This window comes from Pholcus phalangioides, unplaced genomic scaffold (genome assembly GCF_987345545.1).
Source record: "Pholcus phalangioides strain wild (caught in Gottingen) unplaced genomic scaffold, Ppha-v1.0 ptg000011l_1, whole genome shotgun sequence".
Taxonomy (NCBI): domain Eukaryota; kingdom Metazoa; phylum Arthropoda; class Arachnida; order Araneae; family Pholcidae; genus Pholcus; species Pholcus phalangioides.
Window position 1 is genome coordinate 55,069,675 of NW_028301604.1, and position 20,825 is coordinate 55,090,499.

Here is a 20,825-nt window from a genome sequence, read left to right on the forward strand (position 1 = left end):
ATGGAGTCAAGGAAAGCGATGGAGGCCCGGTTCAGGTCGGCATTTCTCGCCTTCTTCCGGCTGTATTTCGCTGACAGCTTGTGCCATTCCTCGTTTTCGTTATCCTCATCCAGGATCACTTCGTGCAGAAAGCATACTGGTTGTTGGGCAAGAAGTTTTCGGTCTGCCATTTTCTATGTACTGTTTGCAATCTATATTATTGTTGTTGAGAATATTTTGGATAGGGATCCGACTGAGTACGGATTCGTGCCTAAGCTTTGCTGTACTTCACAGCATTTCAATTTTCCCTAACATATGGATTTTTGGGAGCTCGAGCGGAGCGTGCTTGCTCTCTCGTGTCTCGCTCGAGAGTGCTCCCCTACATGATTAGGGTTCGAAAACTTAGACTGAGAAATAAGGACTCCTGCTCACGCACTCTTAAAACCTTAAAACGTCACTTTTCCAATTTTCGCAACAGATGGCGTCAGTATACTGACAAAAACAAACCACCATCACAATAATTTTTCCCAACTAAAACAGAACCGCTAACAAAAGCAAAAAAATGGCAAACAATGATCCGTCTGCCTTCGCTTATAATAAATTGTTTCCACCGTCTCCCTCTGGTCACTTTTATTGCTTCGCGGCAAGAGGTTTTCCTTAAATTTCACAACCAGTTCTCTTCCATTTCAAACATCATCAAATGATCTCCTCACAAAGCAACTATTTTATGAACATGAACAAAAATTCTGGTCTTGTTCTACTATTATAGCTACAGATGCCTCAAAAGGAGCTCATACCTCTATTGGAATTTTCTGTGCAAAAACTCGTAATTCATTTCAAGCAGCGCTCCATGATTGCTCATCTGTCTTCACTGGAGAATGTGTTGCAATAATGATCGCAGCACTAAAATTCATTGTCAGTAATGAAAACTACATAATTTTATCCGATAGCAAATCAGCTATTCAAGCAATCGCCAACATCAACCCAAAATCTCATTCCGTGGTTTTAGCAACTTTTTATGCCTTATATTTAGCATCATTGCGGGCGACAAGAATCTCATTAGTTTGGTGTCCAGGCCACAAGGGTGTCTTCTACAATGAGCTTGCAGATCATCTAGCACGTACAGCAGTTGATTCCGAAAATCCAGTTTTCCCTACATATGCTTACTTCGAGGATGTGATTAATCTTTCACACAAAAATTGGCAATCATCAATTCATCAATATTTTTGTAATCAACCCCTTTATCCAGTTGCAGATCGTTTCTTCGATACTGTTAAAAAATTTTCGCCCTATTTTACTAGCCGCAAGTTTGAATCACTCTTTTATCGTCTCATGACCAACAGAGCACCTACCAATGGTTACCTTCACAGAATTCATCAAATAAGGTCACCTAACTGTATCTGTGGCCAAGGGCGTAGCCGGGGGGGGGGACTTGGGGGTCTGGTCCCCCCCCCGAAATGTGAGAAAATGACCGAAAAAAGGGAAAAAGATGGCCAAATCTATTGTTCTGTCACTTTGGTCCCCCCCCCGAAATGAAAGTGGTCCCCCCCCCCAAACGAAATTTCTGGCTACGCCCCTGTCTGTGGCAACAATTGTGAATCTAACAATCATTTCTTATTTACGTGTCCTAAATGGTCAATTTTTAGGGAATGCTTTCTGCAGAATGTAGGCCTTGGTAATAATCAGATATCTGACTGGCACACACTCATTGAAGTGACTCCGAGCACTTTGATCAAGGAATTTGAAATTTTCATGGGAAAATGTAATCGTTTTTGACATTGGCTGCTTTCATTTTTCTTGGAGCTGAGATTTTTGTGGTTTTTTTTTTCTTTGCATCATCTACCAGTTTGTTTTGTTTTTTGTTTTTTTTTTGCTAAGACTGTTTCTTTATTGTACTTTGTTCCCCACAGTTCTATTGTTCCCGTTCATCTTCGCAAATGTTTTTGTACAAGATTGCACTCTGACGTTATGAACTAAAGCTGTCCTAGAGCCCTAAGCAGGCATAGAGGACGTTAATCTATCTGTATTCTGTATTCTGTTTTCCTTAGGAGCCTTGTCTTTCGTTATATTCATTGGGACTTCTGAAAGCTTCCATAGCCTCGTTAAGCTATACATTCAGAAGGTGTCTTTTTCATTCAGAAACATTGTTTTTTTTTTGTTTTTTTTTGCCAGAGGCGATTTGCCATAGGAATCAGCATAGAATGTTGTTTGTGTCCTATTTTCTTCATTTCTGAATGGAAGAGGTAGTATCCTTCCCTCTCCACTTCAGTATACAGCATTTGCTGTTGGTTAGCAAGCAATGGTATTCTCAAAATGGATGTTGCGGTTTTCTTTTTCCAGAGTTTTTTTCGAACTATCTTTTTCATATGATCGTAGATCTTGGAGCTAGGGTGCTCAACCTTTGGGAGAGTGAGGGCCATTTCATTGATTTGAAAACGTGTCGTGGGCCACTTAGGTGATCTGGAAATGTTTCGCGACCCACTTAATTGAAGTAAGAATGGGCCCAGCCAACTTCACTGATCTGGAACAGCAGCCCACATCACTCGGGTGATCTGGGAATGTGCCGCGAGCTACTTAAGTGATGGGGAACTGCATCACGGGGGTCATTTAAGCGATCGGTAAAAATGTGCCACTTTTAGTTCATTTCTATAAAATTAGGTTTAAGGTCACAGGGTGAGCATATATGACCTAGAACAAGGTAAGAATATAATCTGTTCCATTTGGGGGAAACTTGGGTTCTTGCATTCTGATAATTTTGACGGTGATCGGTCAAAGCGTGTGAAAATACGTGGGGGGAAAACAGGGGCGTAGCCAGAAATTTCGTTCGGGGGGGGGACCCAAAGTGACAGAACAATGGATTTGGCCATCTTTTTCCCTTTTTACGGTAATTTTCTCACATTTCGGAGGGGGGACCAGACCCCCAAGTCCCCTCCCCTCGCTACGCCCTTGGGGGAAAATAAAAACACTTATATCAATGAAGAGATATAATGCTTTAGAGCGAAGAAAAATTTCCCCCCGAAGGAACGAAGAAAAACAAAAATAATGCCTGACACCTGAAAAGGAGGGCAAAAGGGTGATTTTTCTAAAACCTAGAAGGACGCGTAAAATGACAACAAAAATCATCCCAAAGGAGGACGTCTTTCTCGCAAAAAGGGGAGCCACGGCTACTGATACGGGGGCCACGAAGAAGTTTATGAAATTAAATTTTTTTAGTCACTCTGACTAAAAAAATTTAATTGCAAACAAAATGCATAGAATAGCATACCTATAGAATATCTTTTTCGCAAATTTTCCCCTATTCAAGTAGCATTAACATGAGGAAGAAAATAAAATAAGTTCATGTAATCTTGGTGGTTTTACGACTTGGGGGGTGACAGTAGGCCCTGACACAAACTATTAGAACAGTTTTAAGCAAAATAGAGTAACTGTAAACACAGAAAATTGTGTGTGTTCGAAGACTTTTCATTCAAAGAGGGCTGCCATAAAGACAGCGGGCAAAGATTTGTTGACCATTCATTGACATTCTTTTGAGTGCTGGTAGTAAATGGAATCCAAGAAGTCGATGAGTGAAAAATGAAAGCTTGTAAAAAAAAACCCCATCGTTCTCATGCAATTACAGACGGATAGCCATCTAGTTTAGCACAAAGCTATCTACAGCAGTGGTCTGATGGGGAATATATTTATAAAAATCGAATAAAGAATGATTGCTCTGGGGTATTTTTTTATGAATTGTGAGGGGGGAGCCAATTCATTGCCTTTGCTGAAAACAAATAAAGTCGAATTCAGTTATAATGAACTCCAAGACACCAAATCACACATACATGAGGAAAAATACCCGCGAAATTTAATTTTTTGAAACTACATTGCTGTATAACTTTGCTGTATAACTATAATTGCATAAAATTACTATTGTTTCAATCGCAAGTGTTCATATGCCATTCCTTTCAATTTAACAGGAAAAACGTAATTTTGAACATATTTACGACGGTATTAACGTCATTTGGTTTGCTGATTGTTGTCTATATGCAATCCAAGAAGATAATGTATTAGAACTTCTTTCTTCTAAGATTAACACTACACCTTTAAAGTTTTTTAATCGATACTGCAATGCTTCCTATTAATTAACTGACCTACTACTTAAGCCTGCTGCTGGCCTACTACTGGCCTTTGACCTCTGAAGGCCAAACACACCCTGCTTCCCATCTCATTGAGATATCGAAGCGTTCCCGGAGGATGGGTATGTCTGGAAATTTTATTAGATATCTTCAGGATAATAAATAAAAATATTACATATAGTTTGCACATACAAATTTACACATAATCAATGTTCGTCAATGGACGGATCATAATATACGGAGGGAAAAAAAACAACTATAAAATCTACATCATAATCTTCCGAAAGTTCTTGATTCCATCCGAAGATGAACACTAGCGTCCATGCGCTCTGAACAGCGTCCCTTGACACTGTGGTCATAGCCTTGTTGAGGTATAATATATATAGTCTCAATTTTTTTACAAGTTGATCAGACATTCATCAGTACGAAATGTCGATAGGCGCCTACCACTGGCCTGCAACATCCCAAATAATTTCAATGCAATTTTCCTATCCTGCAAGAACAATGTTGTGGACATTAGAAAAAAAATTCTTAAAGGGCGTATGACCACATTTAAATTAATTTAAATCCGTTTATTTGAGACTCACTGCGTCTGCTGATTTCTCAGAAAAGTGCAATAAATTCTCACGTAAGTTTTCACTTTGAAGTGTCAGTAACCGGCTGAATGCATCTCTTTGTATCTGTCAACCTAAAATTTATGGTTTTTAGTGTTGATAATACGCATGCAAAACCAATTCAGCGACGCGTTTTCACAGTCTGCAAAAACTGCGTGGATTTGATAGTTTGAAATGATGTCTAAATGCCAAAGATTTGGAGAGTTCGAATCAAAATGAAATTGTCAAATTATTTAAATTGTTATTCGTATAAATGAAATATTTTAATATTGAAAGCTATACATAGAGATTAATCGTGACCGTATAGCCAAACGTCTCATAAATGTGAAATTTTGTCATAAAACAGAGTGAGGCGCGAATCCCCTTGCGCACAAGTGGAATTTCGAGGCATTTACGCACAACCTAGCCCCTCTTGGTCATTTTTCTTTTTTTCTCCCCACCCCTGTTTCCTTCCTAAATTTATAAAAGTAAAAAGGACATAATCATTATAAAAAGGACTGTTTTCAGATCAAATTGCTGAAGTTCAATTACTTTAGTGCAAAAATGTCAGATTTTTTTCGGGGGGAATACAGCCAAACCCCATTATAATGAACTCCAAGATACAGGAGAAATCACTTCGTAATAACGAAATTTCGTTACAAAGGAATTCCAGATTTTTATATTGTACCTATGTAAACTTACCCGGGGATTAGAAAAGTTTTTGCTAGAACGATATTTTTTCCCGTTACAACGGTATTCGTTAAAACGGGAGTCGACTTTATTTCGTCTCAAACTATTTACATGTATATGCAGGCTCATGGGTAACAGGGCGTATGGCACTTTACTGGCGGGCCGTTAGTCTTAGAGACATACCCAACTAGAAAAAGTATCCAAATCAAGTGTCCAACTCAGATATGTCATTCATGTTGTAAGGGGTTGTATAGTTATAAAGTAAAAAAAACTTTTTATACCATCCCCGTGTGCCAAAGAACCCAATTAAGACATTGTTGCTCTGTCTTTCCCGATGCCAACTAAAATAATTTCACGTTTCTAAGTGCAATATTCACCGAGATATGCCAATTCGAAAAATTGAGGAAATTTGGGAAAAAACAGCAACGGATATAAAATGGTTTCCCCGTATTTAATGCTGTTTTTTTTCCAACTTTCTTCGAATATCTCAGTGAATATTGCACTAAGAAACGTTGAATTTTTTTGTTGGAGACCGGGAAACAATTTTCACATTGGGTTTTGGGGCACAGGGTGTTCGCATAAAGAGTTAACATTTTTATTTTAATAACCATGTAACCCCTGGCAACATGAATCAAATATCTGAATACTACACATTATTCGGGTACTTTTTCCAACTGGAAGTATGCTTCTAGGACCAATGGTTCGCCAGTAAAATGTCATATGCCCCGTTATCTATGCGCCCTGTATATTCTGTATATTAAATATAGTACGGGTGTGTGGTGTAGCAGTAGTAGGTAGGGCCTCCAAAAAATGGCTCGGGGATCCATGATGTTCTAAAGTCAGCCACCTCGTTGGGCAGTTTGCCTGTTGTGGCGTTGTATTTGTATAAGAATGCGTATTTTGGAAGCTACAACTGACATTTCTCAATGAAACCATAATCATTTACAAACAAAAAAAAAAAAACTAATTTGGAAATAATACAAATTTCATCCAGTACAGTAACTTGATGACATCGTGCCATCTTCAAGCGCAGAGTCTACATTGACTGAAAATGATTTATTTTATTTTTTACTGTATTCTGTTTGTTTTGCTTTTTCATTATTTTCATAAATTAAAAATTAATCAAATTAAATTCAAACATATTTATACTTCAGACAATTTTTGAATAACTATCTTCTAATGGGAAAACGGGGGGGGGGGGGAGTAGAAAATTATTCATCTTCGCAAGGGGGGCCACAGGAATGAGAAATGGGTGAAAGGGGGCCATGGACAAAAAAAGGTTGAGAACCACTGGTCTAGCCTACCACGAAACTAGGCTGGAAGAGGTCTCGGCAACGAGATAGAGTCTTGCGTTCATAGTACCAGCCGAGGAGGCTATGGTCTAGCTTACTCAATTTCGTTGACAAAGGTGGGTGGGTCAGTGCTTTGCTTGTTTATGCTGATAAGGGGTCAAAAATGGCCAAAATTCTGCTGACGTATGGCTCCAAACAGTTACGAGAGTAAAAAAAAATGGTGGTGGGGAGAAGAAAAAAACGGGAAACGAGAGAGATTGTTAACGCTTACTTAATTTGATAACTTTATAACCAATGAAAGGACACAGTTTATATTACAGCTGCTAAGGATTTTGTTTGCATAAAGCTAGCCTGTGTGCATTTCTCTCGAGAAAAAGGGAGTCAAGCCGTCCGAACGTTGTACTGAAAGTTTGTTTAGAGTTCATGTAACGTGCAGCCGGACTCCAGTAACATCATTTTCCGTGTAAACTAATTTTTTTCGTTTGCAATTTTTAGTTAAATGGGTTTAAAAATAACATGTCGATGAGGAAGAATGATTTTCTGGACTACAATAATTAATTTGTGGGCAATGATATTGGAATATAGAATGGCTATTATTTTTGTAAATGTTAATATAGTGACCTACTAGCGTTACATTTCCGAAGATTCCAATAGAAATACTCGAGACTAACGTTTTGATATGTAATGACGGAGGGAGTCTCGGAATAGTGTCGTAGAATAGTTGTATGATAAGTGTCATAGAATAATAATAACGCAGACCTTACATGTTACATAGCAAAATGTTTATTGAAATCTGCAGAAATCTGACGCTACACACACACACACACACCTATTAAGACATCCTGTAGCAACAAATACATTTTGTTGTTACATGAATGTCGGATACCTTTTAGAATTCAAAAAATTAAATAAAAATTGAGGGAAAGTAAAAGCTTTTGCAATAAAACTTCAACTGGCAGCCATATCTATGTGATGGCCAACCTCTTCAGTAACTTTTCCACAGAACGGAAAATTGGCTCCATAGACAATACTAAATTCACCTATATTTCATAGTTACCTGTTTAAATTGATCAATTATTATTGTCAGTGTAACTAAAACTGCGGAAGAAGCCCAATGCAAAAGTTTGGGCTTTCTTTTGTTGGGTCAATTGATACATTGTGTTATTTGTGCCCTGGTTTAAAAAAATTAGAAACCTTTAACTTGTGAAGAGATAATATTATAAAAAGATTTAATGATCGAAAGAGTGAGATTATGGAAGTCTATTGCTTTAAAAAAATTTAAGGAAAGTTAGAAGTTACAACTGAGATAAGACCTGTGACACTATTGATTCAGCGGTTCTCAATCAGTCAAACTTGATTATAACTACATCGAAGATTTAGCAAAATTTTGTCGTTATAACCTAGATAGACGGTTTCAAGACCTTTATAAGTTTGAAAAATATAATCAGATGCTATCGAACAGTGTGTAAAAAAGTTTTATATCTAGAGTGACCATATTGGATAGAAGTACAGGAAATTTTTAGATCATAAATACGGGACATCGCCAGTTCTGATCACTTTTACCATTTCTTTCGTTTTTTGGTGACAGCTGGGGAATATAACACCCAAGTTCCCTTTTCAGTTTGATTGTATGAAGCATAAAACATGTCTAATAAAATAAACTGTACATTACTGAGTGAGAAAAAGATATGGAAAGCTAGAACAAACCTTGCTATTATTTTAAGTATCAGAACATAGAATGCATACTTGAATTTTTATTTTTCGCATAGATTATTCAAACACAAGTACCATGGTTATTGTTGACATAGATCAACCTAGGTGGGATCAAGGCACTTACTGGGGCAGAGCAAAACATTTTTTCACCACTACAAATCCAGTAAATCTGCTGTGCAGCAATGAAGAATTAGAAAAAGCTAAAGATATAGTTTTACGATGCAGGTACCTATTTACTTTGACTGTCATAATTATTTAGTTAATTATTTTGTTTATTTATAAGTAGATTCTCGATAATCTGGCCATGTGCTAGTCCGGCCCATCTAATAATCTGGCATTTTTAGTTGGGTTTTCTTTGAGCATATAGAAGAGGAAAATGTTATTTCATGACTGCACAAAAGTTTATATTATTTAAATTGGGCTTTTTCAAGTAATCTTCCACACCCTGCTCTGATATGTACTAGATTAGCAAGAGTCTACTGTGTATGTTTTCTTAATTTATATAGAATCTTTATGATTGTTTGAGTTTTGCAACAACTTAGTTTTTCAAACAGGATTTCTTAAACATCTCTTTGAAACATTTTTTCTCAGACTCGTTTATATTTTTTTAATACACATTATTGTTTTGAAATATCTCCTTATTTTTCAAAATATAATATTTGTAATATAAAACTACAATAGCTGATAAAAATAACTTCTTTAAAATATCAAATTCAATAATAAAACAAATCAGGGTATTTCTTTCTGTTTGGAAACCAATGCCTTGATGGTCTAGAAGTATAGGAAATTTTATCTGAATTGTCAGAAAATAACTGATGTCAAGTCAATCAATAGCTTTTTTTTCTATTCGCCATTGTGGTGTTTCTCCATTATTTCAGCAATATTTGGAAACTTTGTTTACTTTTGGCATCATTTTTGGCGATAACTGGCACGTTCTGTATTTTCCCGTATTTCTCTCTAGGAAATATGGTCAGCCTACACATATGCAAAGAAAAACTAACATATTTTGGATTCCTTAAAAATCTTCTAAGTACTGTTATTTTTTACTTTTTTTTAAAATTAATACTCTATTGACTACTATTTCTGATTTCCTTAGAAAAATATGTATCTTGAAATTGCGGGAGGTTTCAATGAACACTATTCTTATAATGAACCCACCATTGCATTCCTTTTGCAAATACAGTCATATCCTGTTTTAACAAATACCGTTATAGCAAAGATCTCATTATAATGAACACTTTTCTTATCCCTCATAAGTTTACATAGGAACAATGCAAAAACCTAGAATTGCTTTATAACAAAATTTCCTGATAACGGAGTGATTTCGCTGATCCCATGGAGTTCGTTATAATGGGATTTTACTGTATTAATCCAAGAAACCCCATCAAATGACCTGTCAAGGTTGTGTATTGAGAATATTAGCTACACAAAGAAGCACAAAATTTAAAATTACCAGTTAAATGAGATTATTAAAGAAATTAAAAAATTTTAAAAGCCAAAAAAATTATCCTAGACTGAAGAGAGTGAAGTTGTGAAAAATTATTTGATTTTTCCAGTATGCTGGAAAATACAGGGTTTTCTGGCATTCTGTTCAACATCGTCATTTTCGGGCATGCTGCAAAATGCATGAGAATGTGGTAAGTTTAGTCAAGTTTAAACGTTTGGAGTAAATTGGTTTTCGTTCATATTTTTATATTATTTAAGAGCTGGAAAATAGTAATTTGTGAATAAAATTTTATATTTCATTTCTCACTAAGTTGGTACATTTTTTATTACAATCATTGAAGCTTTTATGAAAAAAACAATTTAATAAGAAAAAATTTCTGATACTGATAGAAAGTCTGAGAAGATTGATGGTTTAACAGTAGATGAAATTTGGAGAGCAAAACATGTGTATGACTCAGCATTTCATCCTGATACTGGTGAAAAAATGATTCTTATTGGTCGTATGTCTGCTCAAGTACCTATGAATATGACTATTACAGGTTGTATGTTAGCTTTCTACAAGTAAGTACTGAATATACTCTTTCACACCTTATTAACTTTTTGATTACTACATTCAAGTATACTGGAGCAAAATACAGATGAGCTCATTAAATAGAGAGGTCATTATTTCTATTGTACTAGTATAGAGTGAATTGTAGTTGACATAGATCTTTCCCCATAAAAAAGGGGGGGGGGAAACAGATGAAAGAGAGAGAGAGAATCTTTAAATTTATTTTCTACACTCGCAAGTGTCATACTAGGAAGAACAACTTATCATAAAATCTCTTTGTTCATCACTCTAATTTAAAATTAGTTTGCACAGCAAAATGTTAACATAACCCACAGAAAATGTTTTTATATATTGTATACTCACATGAACATTTAATAATTTTTTGCAAACCAGTACCCTACCCTAGCCAGGGGTCTGTCCAGCTGAAATTTGGGTCTGTTTTTTGGACTCTTCACAAAATTCTGGATTTCCAAAACAGACCCTTCACAAAATAGAAATTAACAAAGCCATTAATTTTAAATTAAATTTATTTTCTACAAAATTAACTAAATTGATTTGCTTCCCACAAAATTACTTACTTTTCACAAATTGGACCCTATGAAAAATGTCTGGACAGACACCTGCTAGCTTAACTAGTGTACATGCTGAAATACAATTAAACCTTGTTATTGCACTCCTAATGTTGTGCCAACCCCGCTTAGCACCAGAAAACTTCAGTGGAAAAATCCTCCATATGTAACAGTAGTTCTCAAAGTATGCACTGTGGCTCCTAGGGGTACCATAAACCTTTGTCAGGGGTGGTGCGCAAGCCGGAAATATTGATTTGTGTACCTACTTAGGGGTCGTTCAAGTATTACATGAGCAATTTTTCAGCCATTTTTGACCCCCTCCCACCTTGTCAGCAAAATTTCATTATCTGCCCCCCCCCACCTCCTATCATATATTGGTGGACCCCAAAGCAGAATGTTTTGCGATGTTCTGCAACGGCCCTCAGCTGACATGTTCTGCTGTAAAAATTCGCATATACATAATAGCAATTTTCTACACTTTTCTTAAAATTCTTCCAGATTGTTCTGCAACAGCACTGGTTGTTCTGCGACGTACGTCGCACATTTCAGCATATTCTGCTTTGGGGTTGGTGGGATCAGAGACTGTATATGGGGAGGGGGTACATAAGAGGGCTTCTGCTCCCCCAAACGATAAAAAAATATTTAGAAAGAAATCAAAATTACAAAAGAAAATACCTTTATATGCTATTATAATCAATTTGTTAACTTCAATGCTATTCGAAGGCTAAGAACTCAAAATTTCCTTTTAAGAAATTCCTTGTGATCCACCCTCTAAGCCATATAATGATAGCCCGTGGACCAAATGTGGCCTGCCCCCTCAAACCTAATTTTGTAAAAATTAATTAAGCGGCACATTTTTACAGATCGCTTAGGTGACCCATGGCACAATTCCAGAGTATTTAGGCAGTCCATCGCACATTTTTTCAGATCACACAAGTAGGCCTGTGGCACATTCACAGATCACTTAAATGGCCTGTGAAACAGCTCCCGAACACTTAAGCGATATCGAGGAGAATATTAGAGAATATTCTCTGGTATACTATTATAAATAACTTGAGAATATTCTTATAATTTCTTGATGAGAATATATATATATAAATAAATAAATAAATAAATATATATAGATATAAATAAATAAATAAATAAATATATATATATATAAATAATAACGTGATCCTCACGTATACCCAAGGGATCAGCATGATCCGTCCAGGGGATTTGTTAGTGTTAGTAAACATCTATGCCCAAACCGGGATTCAAACCCAGACCTGCACAGTGAGAAGCTAGTTCCTTAACCACTCGACTGCCAGGCGGCTATTCTCCTGTTATCTATAATATAGTTAGGTATAATATCCTTGAGAACATTCTCTGGAAGGACTACTTTCATAAATTACTGGGGAATATTCTTATAGAAAGTAATAAGAATTATTCTGAAGTTATTAATAATATTCTTCAGTTACCGAAATCTTTCCAGAGGGTATTATCAAGAATATATGTAAAATAACATGTATTATAATAAATAATCTCAATAAATAACTTGAGAATAATTATTTTTGATAAGAATATTCTCTAGTAATTTATAATAGTGGTCCTTGGAAAGAATATTCTCAAGAATATTCTCTGTTCCCGTCAAGAAGATGAGAATATTGAAGTTTGTAGATCACAATATTAAAGTTTGTAGATCACAATATTAAAGTTTGAAAGCAAGAAAATTAAACCAACAGGGCTGAATTGCATAACTTTTAAAGAAATGTGAGTGATACAGAACTTAAATGTATGTGCATTGAAGAAAACAACAGTTCTGTATCTTCTTAGAATGAATGTGATTATATAAGAATAGCTTCCTTTATCAATCAACTTTGATTTAATTTCTTTTGTTGTGAACTTATTTCTGAAAATTTATCTAATTTTAAAATAATTTTTCAAGATTTTAATTTAAAGGTTTCTAAAATCTTTATAACCAAACTTTTAAAACCTCTCATCATGACCTGGAGAATATTCTTGAACTAAAAGTTGTCATTGGAGGGTGATTATACCAAAAATTGTTTTGTTGTAAATGTTTCAGGCAATGAAAACTGATTTATATTTCACAATATAAACAAAATTAGTAAAAAAATTTAAATTATGTAAAAGAAAAATGAATATTCTCGATTATTCTCCAATTTTTACATTCAGGAGAATATTCTTAGAATATTCTATCAGGAGAATATTCTTAGAATATTCTCGTTCTCCGATAATATTCTCACCTCACATCTCTACCCTTGAGTGACAGTTGGAAGTCACAGAGTACTTAAGCGACCCCCAATGCGGCTCTACATCACTCAAGTTACCCCTGCACATTCCCAGATTACTTAAGTGATCCGCGCCATAATTACGGATCACTTGAACGATGCATGGCACAGTTTGAGAATACTTAAGCAGCCAAAAAACACATTTCTAGATCACTTGAAGGATCCACCAAACATTTAGAGATTACTAAAGTGGCTCTCTAGGAGACTTATCAATAGGGAAATTGTTAGTTCAGGTGCCTAAAACCACCAACTTCAAGGCATGAATGCGAGCCGATCCCCCCATTAAAAAGTCTTGTCACAGAGAGCAACAGGCCTACAACGTTACAAATATTCAATCATTACACTTCACTCACAATTTGAAGTATAGATGGCAGCACTGAACTATTAAACACGACACTAGCTACACACTCAGACTGTTAGGTGCACTCACTTTGTCCCAGACTCTGCCACGAAGCTGGGCTGGAAGAGATCTCGGCAACGGGATAAGTCCGGTGGCAGAGCCCCTGGCAGTCATTCAGGTGCCATTAAGAATATTTCATATTTTTATAAAGGGTGGTTGATGACGTAAGCATCATCCAAAGCCCCCTCCCCCCTTGTCATCAAAAGTCAGCAAATTGGAAACCCCCTCCCCCTATTGATGTTGACGTAATACTTGAATGACCCCTTATGCTTCGAAGTAGTTCTTTTATGAATGCACAATATCTACTAAATTATTCTGGTGAGCCGCAGATGAACCATGGATAGGGCGGGGGGAACCGCAAGTGACGAAAGTTTGATAACCACTGATGTATAGGGATCAAGCGGGTTCAACCCTAATTCGTTATAACACACAGCTTGTAAAAGCATCAGAATTCTGAAAAATAAATGGTGTTAAACCTGGGTCAAACTGCATATAGGTCCAAGATTGTAGATTGGTCACAACATTGTCAATATTTTAAACATATTCATCAGATTCATTTGGTATTCTCGGAATAATTATTAAATTATTCTTTCCTTTTTAATTTTCAAAATGTTCTAAAGTTAAATTAGTTTTAATTTAATGCCATTGAATTATTAATTCCATGACTTTTGATAATATTTTATGAAGAAAAATATTTGAATGTGTTAATAGTAAAAAAAAAAATACTATTCATATGGACAAATTGTGTTTGGTGCTATCTTTCATATTGTTAACTTCACTTAGTTGGTAAGGTGCACAAAGGGTCTATACACTTAGTAAAAACATGGCAAGGGAGAAAGAGTTTTGCTCCCTTATTATCTGTCGTTAGGGCACTCCGAAAGTAACAATTATTGATGCCACCATCCAATTTCCAAATAAAATTATGTTGGAAGAAAAGTGTAATATTTCCACAATTTATAAAATATGATAGCCAATGGCGATTGTATTTTAAAAAATAGTGATTAGGTACACTGTATTAATTGCATAGCATTGCTGAATTGATTTCCTTTAAAAAGTTTGGGATTTTGTGATCAACTTCCAAAATAGGAATTATATTTATATATATGACATGCCCTGACTGACTGATTCACTGATTCATCATCGCCGAGCCGAAACCACTCGAGTTATGAATATGAAATTTGGTCAGTAGTTTTATTTTATGAAGTAAAGACCCACTAAGAAAGGCTTCTTCAAAATTCGACCCCTAAGAGGGTCATAAAGGGGTTCAAATGTTATACAGAGAAATCATACTGAGCCAAAACCGCTAGAGCAATATTTATTTAATTTGGTTGGTAGTCTTATACGATGACGTAAAGACTCACTGAGAAGGATTTTTTCTCAAAATTCAACCCTGAAGGGGGGTCATAAAGGCGTTGAAATGCTATGTAGAGAAATCATGCCAAGTGAAAACCGCTGAAACTATAAATTGGAAATTTGGTCAGTATCTTCATTTTATGATGCAAAGACTCGCGATTGAAGGGATTTCTCTAAATTCACTGCCTAAAGAGGTGTATAGGAAGAATTTTTGGATTACCAAATATACTCGCTCACGTGAGCGAAGCTGCGGGTAACAGCTAGTACAATATACATATACAGAATACCGTTGTAGCAAAAATCTTACTGTAATGAAAACTTTCTAATTCTCGAGATAAGTTTACATAGGAACAATTTAAAAATCTGGAATTATTTTGTAATGAAATTTCTTTATTACGAATTGATTTCTCCTCCAGTTTGTTATATTACATTGCTATATATATATATACAACAGGATTCGACTGTATTTGAACGTGCATCGTTAGTTTTTCCCCTTTCAACATTTTTGGGAGTGTGGTCTCCAGAATGTTATGGCATAAGTATGAGTTCAAATACAGTAAGCCTATAGTGAACACGTCTTGTAATTAACTTTCCCTCTAGTTTTCGTTTCACTTTCACAGACATGTTGCTTCTGTGAGCGAAATAGTATTATGCCATATCCATCAAAGGTGTTTTTCATAATTATTTTGTAACAATAGGCCTATAATATACCATGGGAAACCAACTTAAGTAAACCCGAAATAGAGAGACTACAGCTATAGTTAATGTGGAAAAAAAAACTGACTAAGATAACATATAACTATAATATACGGAACAGTAGATTGAGCAACATAACAATTATTTATTTTATTTATTTACAATATTAACAAAGGTAAAATGGAACAGGATTTGGAGGCGAGCAGGGATATGTGCAAAGATGCGACAGACAAATTTAAGCAATAAAAACTCTAGCCAGACAGCCTTTACTTTGGACTTCTTGTGATGTTGCCACAAAGAGAAAAATATTTTATAAGTACTGGGTGGGAAGGGGGGGGGGGGGTTAAGACACCACATTACTCCCCCCAGTGAGTAGAAGAAAGTGATAGGTAATGACAAATTGGTTTGATGGGTCTTCCTGAACGAGTCTGTTGTCATTGAAGTTTTGATTTATCAGTCTCACCTGAAGTCTTCACTGTCATAGTAAAATAGACTTTTTTCTCTTCCGATGAAGAGGAAGTGAAGACCCCGGATGAGGCACTTGATTATCGTTAGGATTCCCAAGTGACTTGAGATAAATGAAGGTTCTCAGTGAAGCAGGGTTTCAACTGGTTTGTGATGTTTTTTCTTTGCCATTTACTGAGAATGTAGTACTGCTCTGTCCTTCTGATGACTTGGTATGGACCTTCGTACACAGCTTGAAATGGTTTTCTCACATTGCACCGGGCCGCAAAGTTTCAGGGACCGCAATTCTTTCAAAAGAAACCATTTTCTTTCTCAACAGGAGTTTTGGAAATTTTTGATTAAAATTTAATTTTTTTTCCATTAAACTATTATTGATTGTGAAAGCCCCAATATCATTTTTATTGTTATTAGGTATAGCATTAGCTTATTTCAAACAGGAAAAGCATGTATGCAGGTGGTCACATTCTTTACCCCTGAAAAAAGTCTGACTTTTCCTTCTGCCATTAAAGAAATGCATTAATCAAAGGGAAAAAATGCTTAGGACATCAAACGAAAAGGGACACCACAAAAGAAATCTTGTAATTTTCCCCCTTGAAAACCTCCCCTCTTGTTGAAGTTACCATCTGGATCTGGTCTGGAGGTACCAATGGTGTGCACAAGGTGAATGTTTGTAATTTCATCCGGCGGTGCTTCCACTAGCCATAGAAGCCTGTGGCATGGACATCTCTAGAGGACGACTGCCCTGGAGCGAGGCAACTTTGACTGTCCTTCAAAGTGTTAATTGCATGCCTTCCTGGGAACCTCTGAACTGTCATGATGTTTCCCTAGGGAGCAGGGCTGTAGTGTGCCTTTTTGGGGTTCTGGGGCAGACTTTTCCTTCGAGCCCTTCTTGAAAGGGTGGTTATTAAGCAAAATAAGTGTAAATTTTTTGGGCCCTCCCATTCGGCTCTGGGCCCTAGGCAGTGCCCCAGTTGCCCCAGCCTAGTTACGACCCTGCTAGGGAGGCTTGAGAACTTCAACATTTCCCAACACCACCATCTGTGAATCATTGTCATATATTCCAGAAGACGGATATACAATGTATGAATTCTAAATTTTTACTACTGAACTTCCGGGGGGAAAAAAGTAAGACGTCTTTCTCTGATTTATTTTTCTCAATCTAATTACTCATTTAGTACAGTACCGACATTAGAGATATTTTGTTTCATGAACAGAGAGTTTATGCATAAAAACATTTAAGAGCACAAAGGTCTGAAAATTTAGGATGTACGCTATGTTGCTTGCATCCCCGGTAGTTCAGTCTCTGATAAGAAAATGCGTTTGCCAACTATGTCTGAGGTTTAGGCTGATTGCAGCTAGTGTTGTTAATATTCGATAACCTATACCAGGGCTTAGAGAGGTTTGATTGTATTGAGATTACAATCTTGGATTTTATTTGTGGCAAGAAACTCTTGGTTTTAAACAAGTAATAACATTGGAGAGCTCATATATAGTGAATCCCACGCGTTTTCCAAAAACTTGTCATAAAAAACATTGTAGGCGGGAAAATACTTTAAACGGAAAAATTCAATAAGTGTTAGTAAAAGTTAGGAGATTACAAAAATAAGTCGTACTAAGCGAGAAAACTTTCTAAGTGGGAACATTGAACAGAATATACTGCAGTAATTTTGAATTAATCTATATTTTTAAATACAGTTCTAATGTGTTTCAGAATGTTTTTCTTTATTTTTGGGAATCCCAGTGCTTGATTCCTTTTTCGATATTAATTTACATTAAACAAAAACAGCAATAAAAGATTTGAAAAATGATCAGTTGTTAAATTGCAACATATATTTGATGAAGATGACGAAACGCTTTAAAAGTTTGACAAAAATGTATGTCTGGTCAATATGATTTGAGCCACGATGCAGGTGGACCTCGCTAATTGTTATTAATCATTTATAAATTTTGTCAAATTAATTAAAATAATTCCCTCTCAATATATCGTGTTTGATTACTAGAGCCTGGAAGTTCAGGAATTTTTTTTTTGTTTATTTTCAAGCTTTTCTGTAAAAATACCTTTTTGAAATACTGCAAACAACTATGGCTATTTATTTTACATTGATATTTTTTGGTATTCGATTAAATAGACCAGAGTCACCCTCAGGCGTGTGCGCCTGATGTGTCACACAGGGCCCCCCACATGCAGGAGTCCCGTACCCAAAAGCAGAATGTTTTGCGATGTTCTGCAACAAGCCCTCGGCTGACCGAAAATGTTCTGTGGTAAAAATTCGCGTATACATAATAGCGTTTTTCTACACTATTCTTAAAATTTTTCCAGATTGTTCTGCAACAGCACTGGTTGTTCTGCGACGTATGTCATACATTCTGCTTTGGGGGGGTCCCATATATGTGGGAATATTAAAAAAAAGTAAATTCTTTTCCAGCAATAGCACAAGGTAGCTATGTTTCAACTATAGAAATGATAGTGATTATTCCAAATAAATACATAAAATAAACTAGAATTATTCGCAACTCGGAGACCCACAGATAATTTTTTCTTTAGGCTTCACATCTGCTAATGGCAGCCCTGGAATTGATCTGAGGGACCTCAAATACTTTATTTTGGGCTTGAAATAATTTAACTTGGATAATAATGCAGTTATTACAAACTTTAATTGCAATTATAGATGGATTAAGTGCAACCAATTTTCCAGCTAGTTTTTGGACCCTTAATACCTTAGTTTATTATTTTTCCTTCCATAAATTATAAATGCCTTTTTAGTGCCTATTTCAACCGTTTTCAGTGCCTAAAGTTCCGGGCTCTATTGATTATGATATCATCTATCAACGCGTTCCTGAAATAATGAAAAAATGAGTATAATATATAAAATGAGTTCTTTATGAATTTTTTTTTTCCCTTTCAAGATTTTGTTTGTAAGTCTAAAAATGTATAAGTTGGGGAGCGACTGCATAAAATTTTTTGTAGGGGCTGCAAAAATTTTTTTGCACCGGGCCACAAAGTTCCTAAGCCCGGATATGGATGGAGACATCAGTATTTTTTTTCTATATCATGCAAACATGCTACATGTTTTGCTATATCATGTGCGTGCGGGAAAATAAGGGTCACCAAATATAGTCAATGGAGCCCCCCCCCCCCCGACTTTAAGATATAACTATAATATACGAAACAGTAGATTAAGCAACATAATTATTTATTTACAATATTAACAAAGGTAAAATAAAACAGGATTTGGAGGACAGCGGGGATAGGTGCAAAGTTGCCACCAACAAATGTAAACAAAACTTTAGCCAGATGGCCTTGACTTTGGATTTTTTGCGATGTTGCCACAAAAAGAGAAATTATATTTTATAAGTAAGACACCACACAGCTATAACGTGTCTAGCTGTAGTTTCTCCCATTATTTTGGGTCTACTTAAGTTGGTTATCCATGGTATATTGTCTCACCCAAAAGGCAATTTTTTTCTGTCTAACAATAGGCTTATATATGTGACTAGCAAACTTTGAAAAACAAAATTAGATGCAATTAATAAATGTCCATTTTTTGTATTATTTTTCCTATTCACAATTAAAACGTTTAGCCCCTTAAAACCATCCATACTTTGGCATAAAAACAAAAAAATTTCTAATATCTTCACATTACTGCACCTGTCTTTTCTTTGTCTTCCAAAAAAGTCTATGGGAGGTTGACACAATAGACTTATCTTTGAAAAACACAGCACAATCATAAGAGATGAAATTAGAAGAAAAACTTGATAAGCAGATAATAGCAATTTTGATCGTATGACTAACTACACTGTAGGATGTTCTCACTTTTCAGGCAGAGGAACTTTTCTGCAAAGTAAATTTTGTTCTTCTCTGATATGGCTTTGTTGGGCAGCATGAATGTATTCTCATTGGTTGAGAAAGCATGAAATACACAAATTATTAAAGCAATTATTAATAGCATTATTGTTTTTCAAATTATAATTTTTTTAGCACAGTCAACCTGTTTAAAGATATCAGTACAGTATGCATTTTGTGTAAGATCTAATCCATATTTTCTTATTAAATTAGGTATAGTGGACTGAATATCTGGTCCCTTGAATTTTTTTATAGCAAGGTTTTGTCTGTACTAAATTCAATATGATACTTTGTGACAACACATCTAGTTTTATTGTTCCATTGAATATGATTTGGTTTTGTTGATTGTATGTTTGCATAGTTTTTTTAATATTACAGAACTACCCCACAAGTGGTTTTCTGGCAATGGATAAATCAGTCATTTAATGCCATAGTCAATTACACTAATCGAAGTGGTGACTCTCCTATACCATTGACGTGAGTGATTATAATGGTTATACAAGAATGTTTTGTGTTTACTATATCATATTTTTAAGATATTTTTCATGTAAATTCTCAAAATTTTTACACTTTCAGTTAAAAAAAACCAAAGATAATAGTAAATATAAGCATAAATAAATAAATAAATATTTTTAAATGTCAGATTCACAACCAAATACACTTTTTATGTGCATATACCCTAGGGTGGCCCTAAGCTATAGTTAATTTTCCAAACCTTAACATTTTGCTGCTTCCTCTCCAATCTTGTTCCAATAAAAAAAAAAACTATCTAAAATTTTAGCTCAGTCGGACAACTGCTAGGCGACCCTCAAATGCCTTAAAGTTAGAA

At 35.5% G+C, this 20,825-nt stretch overlaps 1 protein-coding gene across 2 annotated transcripts in view; it reads left to right on the forward strand.

Annotated features, from left to right (window-relative positions):
- Nucleotides 1-6,653: 6,653 nt before the first annotated feature.
- Nucleotides 6,654-20,825, forward strand: part of Sfxn1-3 (Sideroflexin-1-3) — a 47,417-nt gene continuing 33,245 nt past the window's right edge. The window contains exons 1-4 of one of the 2 annotated variants that reach the window (XM_089239725.1): nt 6,654-6,785; nt 8,439-8,607; nt 10,219-10,389; nt 20,375-20,473. In XM_089239725.1, the coding sequence (XP_089095851.1) occupies nt 8,459-8,607; nt 10,219-10,389; nt 20,375-20,473 (419 nt within the window). In that variant the 5' untranslated portion in view covers nt 6,654-6,785; nt 8,439-8,458. Of the gene's footprint in view, nt 6,786-6,812; nt 7,133-8,438; nt 8,608-10,218; nt 10,390-20,374; nt 20,474-20,825 lie in introns of those variants that run through there. The other variant, XM_089239724.1, reaches the window with a different exon arrangement.